This window comes from Pongo abelii, chromosome 2 (genome assembly GCF_028885655.2).
Source record: "Pongo abelii isolate AG06213 chromosome 2, NHGRI_mPonAbe1-v2.0_pri, whole genome shotgun sequence".
Taxonomy (NCBI): Eukaryota; Metazoa; Chordata; class Mammalia; order Primates; family Hominidae; genus Pongo; species Pongo abelii.
The window spans coordinates 26462933-26475792 of record NC_085928.1 but is presented as its reverse complement, the minus strand read 5'-3'; the positions used below and the strand labels follow the sequence as shown (position 1 = coordinate 26475792).

The window sequence follows — 12860 nt, the reverse complement described above, 5'->3', positions numbered from 1 at the left end:
CTAAGGATCATTCCACTTTTCTTCCACTCCTAGTACCTACCAGAATGATTTATACACAAAAAGCACTCCATTTGGTTGTAATTATTCATTAAAATTTACTTACTTCAAAATTTCAGTCCTCCTGTAATTGAGTTCTCTTCTTTTGATGTCATAATATAGAATGTATAAAAATATTAACTATCCAAACTCTAAATATTAATTTTTATTTAAAAAATATTTTTCCCTATACACCTATGGCATAGTGGAAAAATCCCACTGGTAATTTGGTTTCCATGACATAATATGATTAAAAAAAATTATCTTAGAGATTGTTAGCTGAGTTTTTTAAAGTAAATTTATTTTATGATTATAAAAGTTATGTAAAAACATTATAAAATCTTAGAAAAGAGAGAAAAAGCACTGCATATCCTACCTGTCAAACATGAGCCTGTTCTCTAAGGCCTTGCTACTCAAAGTGTAGTCTGGGCCAGGAGTATCTGCATTGGCTAGAAGCTTGCTGAATATTTAGACTATCAGGTCTATCTCAAATCGATTTAATCAGAATATGATTGATTTACATATTAATATCTGAAAAGCACTGCTCTAAGACACTCCTTAGAGCTCAGCAGAGCATGACATTTACCAAGAGCTTTTACCAAGCATCTCCCTCCTTCCAATAAATACTGAGCACCTGCTATATGCCAAGTACTGCACTAGACACTGTGTTTTCATTTGCTAGATTTTTCCCAGAACTGACTCAGGAATATATGGAAAAAGTGTTGCCCTCCTTTTGAATTGTTTTCTTGGGCAAATCAAGTAACTGTAAATTTAAAAGCTGCCAATTTCAGAGAGGTGCAAATCATCTCATTCTGAAGTGGTTCTATTTCCTTTCAAGTTCTCACTCAGTGATGTTGCGAAGTCTCTAAAATTTGAGGCTTTTTTGCTTTTTTTTTTTTTGAGATGGAGTCTCACTCTGTCACCAAGCTGGAGTGCAGTGGCGGATCTCGGCTCGCTGCAACCTCTGTGCCCCCCGGGTTCAAGCGATTCTCCTGCCTCAGCCTCCTGAGTAAGCTGGGGCTACAGGCACGCGCCACCACACCCAGCTAATTTTTGTATTTTTAGTAGTGACAGGGTTTCACCATGTTTGCCAGGATGGTCTTGATCTCTTGACCTCATGATCCACCCTTCTCGGCCTCCCAAAGTGCTGGGATTACAGGTGTGAGCCGCTGCGCCCGGCCAAATTTGATGCTTTCTAAATATCACTCATTCCTTTCATTAACAGCTGAAAAATAAGGGGAAAAAAGGCACTAAAATTAACATTTCACAGTAGAGACTAAAGAATCCATTGTGTTTGCCTTATACCGCTTCCATAAAGTTTTATGTTTGGAAATTTTAGGCTGAAGGGAAGCCCTGAAAGCTGTCACTTCAAAAATAAACCTTAAGATATTACTTCATAGAGTGATTTTTCTAGGAGAGTGGGTGGGAGGAAAAAGCCCAAAAACATTGTTGATGCAAACAGGTAGGTGACATATTACCAATATCCTGTGGTATACTTAAAAACGAAGAATACCATGTTTATACTGAAGTACCCTTTAAGCATTAGAAGATATATGAAAAATATTACACACTTTCTTAACATACAAGTGATAATCCTCCAGACCAAACCAAACAAACAAAACAGAAAAACTGGGACCATTATGCAGCAAAACAAGTTTAAATGAATGTTAAGAATAGCCTGGAAAAGGAAATATTGATAAGATGTCAAAAGGAGCCACTATGCAGCAGGAGTTATGTGTATGGAAAGGTGGTTTGGAGCTCAGGAGATAAGGTGGGGCCATTTGGTGATTAAATGTTAGCTGACTTACAGATCTGTATATGAGCCTTCAGTCTTGTCTTAGCTCAGGCAACCGCCTTCTTTTCCCATAAGGTCCTCCTGAGTTACTGAGGACCTGCCTGGCCTGGAGCCCTCAAGGACCCTACCATCAAGCCCTCTGGAACCCTACTATCAAGCCCTCCGTGTCCCTACCACCAAGCCCAGGGTGCTTTTCTTGATTTGTCTGTTTGCCACGATGTCCCTGTGATTTTCATGTGCGAAGTCCTCAGATCAGCAGAGACCTCGTAGTTTTCCGTCACGGAGAAGTACCATTTGAAAGAGTAGGGAACACTGCAGAAAGCAGGGAAATGGGTTTGTATGCCTACGAGCCTGCATACTAGCGGGACTCGTTCCAAAATGGGATTTCCAACAGTGCCACCACATTCAGCTCCCTGAATGCTTCCAGACTTTGATTTCATCTACTAAAGGGAATTATGTCAGCAACACTCCCTGCCTGGTGGGGGTACTGTGAAGAGCAAATGGGACAAGGAATTTGAAAGAAAGTTCCAAACAACAGGACAATGCAAGTGTTTCATTATTGCCTCCTCTGTAAAATGGGAATAACTGCACAGAACTGCTGCGTAGTGATGCGTAGGTGAAGCTTAATTATGTAATGCCTGAAACACAAACCATCCTAGATGTTGTCATACAAATATGAGATACAACACCTTTCTGGGCCTCTTACCTATCACATTTCTGCTGCTTCTGTGGTTTACGGAAAATGTAACCCTTTCCGTGTGTGTATGGGTGTGTGTGCGCGCGTGTCTGAAAGAAGGAAGGAAGGAAACATTTGCGGTCGCGGTGAACATCTGAGTGCTGACCGTGTGAGGGGCTGGAGGAAAGAGGACCTATCTGACGACCGACTGGCCGAAACCTCCAAGTTTCCACGAATGCAGTCGCTGCCTCGGCGTCTGCCTACATACACACACACCCACAGGAAGGCAAGAGTAACGGAGGGAGGAGACTGGGGAGCAGGGGAGGCGTGGGAGCGGGACAGAGGGGCAGCCCGGAGGGCGCTGGCCAATCGGAGCGCGCTCCGCCAGCGGCCAATCACGGGCCGCCTAGCCCGGCAAATCTGCCCGGCAGTGCGGGGAGGGGCTGCCGGGAGTCGGGGTGCCGCCGGCTGCACTTCTGTGTGTCTTTCAGGAAGCCACAGGGCAGGGGGCGTCTGTGCAGAGAAGCGGGGGAGTGAGTAGCAGGCAGGCCCAGCTTGTGTACCAGCCCAGTGACATATATAGAAACATAAATCAGGCTAGAGCCGGCGCGCCCGGGCGCGCACATGTGTATGGACCCGCAGGCATGTCTGTACACTGGGTGGGCACCTGTCTTGTGAGTGGCTCCGGGTGTGGCTGCTCCTCGGACTTTCAGTTTCTGTAAGATTTATCTCTAGGGGCCTACCTTCCCCCATCTCCAGAGGGGAACGTAAGAAGTTTAACGGAGCTGGGACTGAGCAGATTAAGGGAGTGGAGCAGAGGCTGGGCCGGAGAGAGTGGGGACTGCGAGTGCTAGTGGGTAAGGATCCATCTGTTTGCCCCGTCCCCCAGCCAGAAAGGCATTTTGGAAAGACTGGCGTGGCAAGCGTCGCCCTGAAACGTCCATAGAGCCCGAGAAGTGATGATCACTGAGTGAGTGGCACTGGGCTGAGACTGGCCAGTTTGTTAACAACAGAGATGCTAGCAGTTAGGAAGGCCAGGAGGAAACTCAGGATGGGGACCATCTGCTCCCCCAACCCCAGCGGGACAAAGACATCATCGGAGGTCTGCAATGCCGACTGGATGGCCTCGCTCCCCCCTCACCTCCACAACCTCCCCCTTTCCAATCTGGCAATCCCAGGTATTCGTCTATTCCTACTTGTTCCCACTGTGTTTAATTCTGCCATTTTAGTGTTGTTAAGGGGTTGGGTTGCTTTTCTATTGTGCTGAGAAATTAATTGTCAGTGATCCCTTTTTATTTCCAAACCAAAAACTTAACACTGAAGCAGCTGCTTTAAAGAGATTTCAGTACACTGCATCATTGGTAAAAGGACTCATGAAAACAGAAGCATCATTGGTTTTGCTTGTGGTTTTTTTGTTTGTTTGCTTGTTTGTTTGCTTATATTTGCTAGCCCCATTCTAAGAATATTATCCTTCTTACTGTTGTTATGTGTATGTGAGGGGTGCATTGACTTAAATCACTTGAAGGGGAAATCAAAGGCAATGAATTAAAAGTCACAAACAATTTAGATCTGGATCAAAATTAAAACTGAAAAATATTTTATTTCTTATTTATTTGACCTTGTGTATTGGAAAAACAAAAAATGAATAAGCATTAGAGAATAGGTTTAGAATCAGAACTGAGTATAAAGACACATTTTTGTTGTTAGAAAGCCAGAATAGAGAATGCAGACTCTCATCACAGGCAGTCATTAGGTGTGATGAGGTGGTGGTGTTTCAAGCTTTGTCTCTGTATATATGTATGTGTACAGGTGTCTGCCTGACTGATTTAGAACTGCAGCCTTGAAAAGCACTTCTGCTCCAGCCAATGTCTCTCTGCCGGAGGTTTTATGCCTTGACATCATTCGTTAAATGTGTCCTCTTCCTTCCACTCAGAAGGTGGTCATTGTATGGTTTCTAGGGAAGGATATTTGGACAGTGAGTTTGGCCTGGTGTGCTGAGCAAGTCCTACAAATGCCGATACTGGAAAGCACTCCTAGAAGCAGGGGATGGACTACTGCCAATCCTTTCTTTCACTTGGAGACATAACAATTGAAGTTCACCCACAGACTACCAGACAAACTCCCAAGCATTCCCTAGACCCGTCTGGGTTTTTTTGAGGTTTGGTTGGTTTTTTTGTTTGTTTGTTTTTGGTGGTGAAAATCTGACCTCATGCAACTCCCGATCTTTGCTTTCTGTGCATGAGGAAGAGCAGTGCTGGCTTCAAATGCAGGCTTTTCTTTACTCACCTCCTCTTTTGGGTGTCTTCCAGGTTCATTGTCTTCGTAGGCCCCAGTTGCTTTTGAGCAAGGAGAGGGCTGCGAAATTTCTTTATAGTTATGATCATGTATGTTTTATCAGCCATTGACTACAGCTCCTTGGGAAATGCCAGATGGGCATGCTTCAGAACAGGTCTTTTCCATGTTTAATTGGCGCCTGTGGAGTTGTCACTGAAATGATGCATGGGCCACTTTTAACATTAGTCATTTGCCTTCAGGCCTTCTGAGGGAATTATTTTGTTGAGTGATATGGCAGGTAGTATGTGTTTGCAAACAGAATGGCATCTTAGGCAGGCCCTAAATGGCTGTGTCATTCAGGGCATGTCCGGGGTAGGTTGGGGCTTCCTCCTTCCTTGTTGTACTTTGGCTCAAACCATAACACCAGCTCTGCTAGTGGGTTGGCTGTGTACTCTGACCCCGTGACTGTAGAAAGGAGTTGGGCATTTGTTCTGTGATCCATAGGATATCTCACAGTTACTAGAATTGCTGGGGTAGTGGGGGAGCAAATAACTGGTGCCAGCTGCTGAAACTGGAAACTATATGATTAGCCACCATGGAGATGATGCGAATTCTTTCACCCTGCTTTGTGAAGTCCAGTCCTGCTAAGGAAAAAGAAAAAAAAATGGCTTTGACTCCTCAAAAGATGCTAAATTCACTGCTGTGAAATGCCGTTTCCTCAGCAGTGGAAGGGACATTAAGTGTATGTATGTGTAGGCTCAAAACAAGAAAATCACATATTAAATGCTAGCCATTCATGGACTTCCCCCTACTAGTTCTCTTTCCTCTACCTCGAGCTTCATACTCACCAGATAAAGGCTAGCAGTCAAGTCAAGTTCTACCAATCCTTGCTGAGAAATCCTGAAATATAGAAGGCATTTGGGAAATGGGGGCCATCATCGTCCCCCTACTTCCTCTTTAACTCTTCCCTCTTATCATCATCTGCATCATAATAGCTATTATGTACTGAGCACTACCACGCAGCACGCATTGGCATACATTACCTCCAGTCCTCATAACTCCATGAAGTAGGTATTAACATCCTCACTTTAGAGTTAAGGAAATTATTGTTCAAAGAGGTTAAGTAATTTTCTCAAGATCACACAAATAGTAAGTGGTAGATGTTGTATTTAAGCCCCTGTGTAGCTGCAAAACCCAGGCACTGTCTCTGTGCCCCTGAGGGGTCCTTGGGAATGGCAGAGCAGTGGGTGTAGTCTTTAACTGAAAGCCAGTTTCTTCAAACCATCCTCTGCAGTGAATGAAAGATTTTTTAAAAGCGAGTGGTATTTGTCTAAGTGATTATCAGTTTGAATATATAGGTAGATATATACATATTATATGCACATATACTTGTGCACATATATACATATTATATATATATGCCTGTTTACAATTGAAACCCAGTGAGTTTTAAATTCAATTTTAGTGCTTCAACCTGTTGTGTGTGTGTGTGTGTGTGTGTGTGTGTGTGTGTGTGTGCATGCGTGCCCACATGCCCAATCTGGGGCATCTATAGGACTGGGTCAGATCTATCAGGATGGCGATGGGGCGGGGGACATGGGAAAGGGCAGGGAAAAGGCAAGCCTTCTGGCAACAATAGCAAAAATGAGATGGAGTAAACTATGTCACGTTTGAGTGCACCTGCTGCCTTTGCCTAAGTCGTGATGGGAGAGAACATGTGTGAATGTGCACCTCTCAACAGAGGCTTGATGTATTATTTTACTTCCACAACTGTTAAGAACACCTGTTAATGGCCAATACCACCAAACATATTAAAATATCTTGGAAAAGAACCTCAAAATAATTCTCATTGCTAACTGTATAGAATCATTTGATGTCTGAAGGATAAAGGATCCAGACATCATAAAAGATAGATTTTTAAATTAAAGCTTTAAACTCTACAAACATTTTCACTGATTTTTGTAAAAGCATGATATTCTCTGTGGACAAATGGACTAATGGGAAGACATTTCTCTATAATGTATACTGCTTTTCAATGAATTTTTTCTCTGTACATTTTAATGCTATTCCATTTTTTAAAAAACACTTTCTTATTAAAGGTAAACTACTTGGTTTACATTTTGGGAAGGTTCTATTGGGAAGAGCCTTGAACTTAAGGGTTGCAAAATTTATTGTTGATTCTTGCTGTGTAATATTGAAGAAGTATCTAAATTTCTCAGGACATAGTTTCTTCATTTGTAATTAAGATATTGGGTTAAATGAAATATAGAGTCCTTTCCAGATTAAAAATTATGTGATTAATTTTTTTTGTTTTATTTTGTTGCCTGTTCTTTGTCCAATGTAGAAAGAGCTGGAAGGAATGATTGGGTCACTTTAGGTCTCAAGTCTATTTCTTTTATGTCTCTTCAAAACAAGAAAATGTATAAACAAGGTTTCACAATTGCCAGAATGAAGCAGGGTCTATTCACTTTAGCCTCTTAAGAGGGGCTGTAGATTACTTGATGTAAATGAACTTTTACCTCACCGGACCCTAAGTGCACTTTAAGAAACCTCCATAGAGATATTTATATATATATGTATATATGTACCTTCATCATACATAGTTTTTTTAAAAAGAACTAATTAGAATAAATTTTAAACCAGAGATGTAAATAACATGTTACAGAAGCACACAGAATGGAAAGATTAATTCCACCCTCTGAGATTAGGAACTACCTTGTTGAGAAAATAGCATTTGATCTAGAGTTTGAGGAATGGTCAGGACTTCAAGGGATATGGGTTGAGGGTCAGGGTTGGGAAGGAGGCTTTCCAGATGGAATGGGGGTATATGGGAGTAAATGGGGGTATATGAGGGAAATGGCTAGAGGACACCCTCTCTGGTCCCTCCATATCCCTGTTATAGTTTCTTTGTCATAGTACTTCTCAACACATTGTTATTTTTAAGTGTATGTTTTTCCCATGTGAACAACTTGCTGACAGAAAATATCTTATTTTCCTTTATAATCCTAAATCGCAGTAGAAGGTAGCAGCACAGTCATTGGTGACAGTTGAGTGAATAATTGAAAGTATGGAAAGTATGGAGTAAGAATGCTAGAAACATGGTTTGCAGCCACCATCATTTTTCATTGTGATCAGAGCTGAACAGATTGGTTAAGTTCAGCTTTCACAAATAGCCACATGAAACCATATGAAGATTTTCCAATCCATTTTTTGTTATTGCGCATAATATTCCTGAAGATTAGGCTTGATAAGGCTCATCACTAAGCCCCATTAGAAATGAACATTTTGAGGCCGAAAATGGTCACAAGAGTCAGAAGCAGAGCCCTGGTGTAACTTCTTTTCTAGGAGCAATTCTTTCACCCAACATCCCTCCTGCCTTCCTTCTTCCCTTGTCAAATTAGAGCTTTTCATCTTTGCTGCCTGGTTGCTGCCTCTCCCAGATCTCATTTCTTGTTCCCCTCTTTGCTTTCTTTCCACTGACCTGACCTGGTCCCCAGCCTTCCCTTGCCAAGGTCAACCCTTCCACAGGTGCTCCTCACTGCTCTCCGATTCCCAGATGATTCTCTGTTCTCATGTTGCTAGTGATCATTCCCTTCTTTTCTTTTCTACCTTTCTGGAATCCTATCCTTTTCCTAGCAGTTTTGCCCTTCAGCACTTAGTGATTTCTATAGGTCTTCCTCCTGTGGCCCCACACCCTCTTCCCACATGTGTGACATGGAGACAAAATCCCTTAGTGGAGCAGGATGGAGTCATTACTCAGATCTTGCTTCTGAAAGTTGAACCAGATCTGGCATATCTAAAAGAGATTTGGAGACCACCCCAAAAGAGCACAAAATAAATTGTGTAACTAGAAGTTTTGTTTGGCTCTACTTTGAGGATAGTATGAACCATGAGTTGGCCCTAAAACAAATCCATTTTCCTACAGGATTTGAGGTTGTGGGAAACCAAGGACCAAGCTGAATCTACCAAGGCTGACTCAATCATGAAAAAAAAAATCATACAAGACCAAAATTGTCTCTTAAATGAGGATAGTTTATTTTTGTTTTGTTTCGCTTTTTCCCCCCTCTGGGTGGCCATGGTGAAAAATAAAAAGAAGCTATGACTGTGGTGGTTCCATTAGTAGTTTTCACTCTTAAAAAGGCTCATCATTTCTCTAGCCATCTCTCCTCCCGCAAATCACAAAAGCCACAAAGAATTCCAGAATCACAAATGTCTATAAAAAGAAAGACCATGGATTGGTTAAGAGTATGAATGCAACAGCCAGACTATCTGGATTTAAATACTGACTCTGCCCTTTACAAGCAGTGTGACTTTGGACAAATTACTTAACCTCTCTGTGCCTCAGTGTCCTTCTCTGTAACACAGGTAATCTATGCACCACCTCATTTTCTTAGTGTGAGAAATAAATTAATTCATATAGTATGCTTTCTGTCACAAAATAAGCACTATATAATAATAACAATTGTTATTATGTATCATTTAAAAAAATCAATCAGAACATTCATTTATTGAAAGCCTGTGCCTGGAATGGACAACAAAAAAGAAGTGTAAAATACAGTTCATACCCTCAGGTAATCTGCAATCTAGTTAAGGAGCTGACTGTCCAATTAAACTGTCTGACTCAGTGTTCTCTGTCTGATCAGATTAGGGTAACTTGAATGGTTACCCTGCAAAGGAGGCTTTAAAGTTAAGGGAAGGATACACAGAGGGTTGCCCAGGATGTGAGTGCCAAGGTTGTCTTAGATGCAGTATGGGATGGCTGATAAGACAGCCAGAAAACTTTCTTTAGTTATTTACTCTGTCCAGTCCCATCCGAAATTCAGCTGTCAGACTTTGTCATCCCCAGACATCCAGAGCCTTTGGGAAAAACTCAGCCCTCTGTGACAGAAGCATGTTGTTAACTTTTTTCTGCTCTCCTCATTTCCTCATCACTTGCCCTCCTAACCCAGTCATTTTGTTCCTAGCTTGAGAGTGGGAATGTTACAAAATGCTTTCCTTTGAACAAATCCTTATACATGTTTTATAATTCCTTCCCCCAGCTATTGGAATAATAGCTTCATCATCCCTCCAAACACTTACATCACCCACACGTGCAACACACATACACCACCCATTACCCAACACACACACACACACAGATACTTAGCTATGACGTTAGCCTCAGCCTCAACCTCCACTGGGCCCAAATCTCAATACTTGCTATTGTTCATCAGTCATAAGTGTCTTGCAAAACATGCCCACTGACACTTCAGACCCTTGGAGCATGCTGCTTCCACCTGCAAGCTCCTCTCTCAGACATGTTTCTGAAGCTGAGGAGTTGGTTTCTAACATGTGATCTGACCTGACCTCCACTAGATTGACAAGTAGCTTCTACATCTCTCTCCTGCCTCTAGGAACTTAGGAGTACAGGCACACTAAAGGTAATGCTAGTGAAGTGCTTTAGCGTCCTGCAACTTTGCCTCTGGGAAAATCGCAAACCACTTTGCCAATGCTGACTAACCCCAATTAGAGTTTCAAACCAGGCCTGCAGAGGAGGGATTATTTGTAGACATTGTAATAGGTGGGTGTGTTTGTGTGTGTGAAAAGAATTTGAACACGCATCAAGAACCAAATTTAGGTGGAGGAGATCTGTGACTAAATTTATTTTAGTATTTACATTTGTGGTTAAGCAGGAGTCCTTCTACCTTCTCTCTTGTGTTGTTAAACATCGATAGGAATTTGGATTATATTACTGAACACTGTGAGGATCAAAGTACATGGGAGGATTATATTAGTAGGTCTCTAGGTAACTTCAAGATAAAACAGGTTGAGCTACAGAGGTCTGCATTGCTCTAAGGGGGATGCCTAGGTTATATCATCTATGAAACACAAGCAGTCTTTTGTGGATTCATTGTCTACTAAGCAGCTAAAATTTTCTAAGAAAATAACAAGTTGGGGTTTTTTTGTTAATGTCCAATTACTCTAGAACTGTCAGCTGTAAAGTATCATTTCTTCTTAGAGAATGTTCTATCAGTATTTTTATTTCTGTTCAGACCTGACAAGATGAAAATAAAGGAAAAAATAGTACACATTTGTGCGCTATAATGCAAATGTCTTGGAGTGTGGCAGCAGTCTGCAGTAGTGGTGGAACTGAAAAATGCCTAGGCCCTGTCAGACTGAGATGAATATTTTATGAACATGTATGATTTGGAGGCTTATATATGAAAAGCATTATTTTTAAAGTGCGATTGAAACCAGATACACCCCTCCCCAAATAAATGCCAAACAGAGAAAGGTGAAAACAGCATTCTCGTCCACCCTCCCCAGGTTCGAGTTTAGGTGATCATCTTGGCAGTAGGTGTCCATATGGATCCTCACAAGAATTATATGAGTGTGTTGTATTAATTTGGCTAAAAATATATGTCAGTGCCTGCATACTCCTTTTGCTTCTTTTGGTTCTCATTGCCTATATTTAAAAAATTGTATTCATTTAAAGGAAAATCATTAACTCAAAAGGTATTTACTGAATGCCCTTTTGTGCCAGGTACTATATTAAATCAGGTGATCACACAGATTTGTAAGATTCTTCTCCCTGCTCTTCATGAAAATATGACCTTAGAAGAAAGCCAAAATTCAAACGTGATAGAGAAAATGTATGGGGTCTGTAACACTCAGAAAACCAATACTCAATTCTGTTACTGGTAGTAGGAGGAAAGCTTGGTAGGTTGGACTTCCAAGAGCACCCTTGGGTTGAAATATAAATAGCGAGGAGTAGAAAGCCAGGGTCCCAGTGCAGAGGGACTGAGGAGTCAGACAGCATGGTGACCTTGGGCAAAGCCAAGCAGTCTGGTGTGGTTAGAGCATGGATTTTATTTAAAGAAAGGAATAGATATGAGGCTGGGAAAGTAGGCAAGAACTAGATCCTAATGAGCCTTATATGCCCATGCCAAGACTGAATGTCATCATGATGGCAAAAAGCAGCCATTGAAAGAGTTGGTCAGAAATGGGTGGAAAGTCCCCCCTAAAATAACTGCATAAGAGTGAAGTGAAACAAAATGACCCAGCAGTTATTAGGGATACTGTGGGTTAAGATGAGAAACTCATTGTTTCTTTAACTCTATTCAACACTTGTATAATTTTCTTCCATATACTGGGCTCTTTCCTAGGCACTGGTGATTCAGTGATGATCAATACAGACATGGTCCTTGCCTTCAAAGAGCTGACAGTATAGTTGGAGAAATGGACATTTAATCAAGCAGTTATAACACAATGTGCTATGTAGGATGACTGGGGAGGTATACATTACTGCTGGAAGAGGCATATAGCAAGGGCATCTTAACAAGACTAGGGAGGCCTCCTGGAGGAAGTTATGAATAAACTGAACCCTGAACAATACACAGAAATTAGCCCTCAGGATAAGAGAAACACAGTAAGGATGCTCTAGAAGGGGAAATACAATGGGTGAGGATCTTGAAGAGAGGGAATGGCCCATTTAACAAACCAAAATAGTTTATTATGGTTGTACTGTGGGTTGCAAGGAGGAGAATGTCAGGGAGTAAAGTGGCAACATACTTAGAGGTCTTAAAAGCCGTGTTAGGCCGGGCACGGTGGCTCACACCTGTAATCCCAGCAATTTGGGAGGCCAAGGCGGGCAGATCACAAGGTCAAGAAATCGAGACCAGCCTGGCCAACATGGTGAAACTCCATCTCTACTAAAAATACAAAAACTAGCCAGGCGTGGTGGCATGCGCCTATAGTCCCAGCTACTCGGGAGGCTGAGACAGGAGAATCGCTTGAACCCAGGAGGCAGAGGTTGCAATCAGCTGAGATTGCGCCATTGCACTCCAGACTGGTGACAGAGTGAGACTCCATCTAAAAATAAAATAAAATAAAATAAAAATCCATATTAAAGTTATCTTACTTTGGGCTGGGCACAGTGGCTCATGCCTGTAATACCAGCATTTTGGAAAGCCGAGGCTGGTGGATCACTTGAGGTCAGGAGTTGGACACTAGTCTGGCCAACATAGTGAAACCCCATCTCTGCTAAAAACACAAAAATTAGTCAGGCATGGTGGTGGGCACCTGTAATCCCAGCTACTT

At 42.0% G+C, this 12860-nt stretch overlaps 1 protein-coding gene across 4 annotated transcripts in view; it reads left to right on the top strand.

The window, feature by feature from the left end:
• Positions 1-2900: 2900 nt before the first annotated feature.
• PLCXD2 (phosphatidylinositol specific phospholipase C X domain containing 2) overlaps positions 2901-12860 on the top strand; it is a 66924-nt gene continuing 56964 nt past the window's right edge. For 2 of the 4 annotated variants that reach the window (XM_054551540.2, XM_063721791.1), the window contains exon 1: positions 2930-3685. In XM_054551540.2, coding sequence (XP_054407515.1) covers positions 3523-3685 — 163 coding nt within the window. In that variant the 5' untranslated portion in view covers positions 2930-3522. Of the gene's footprint in view, positions 3686-12860 lie in introns of all 4 variants that reach the window. The other 2 variants (XM_002813302.6, XM_063721792.1) reach the window with 2 other exon arrangements.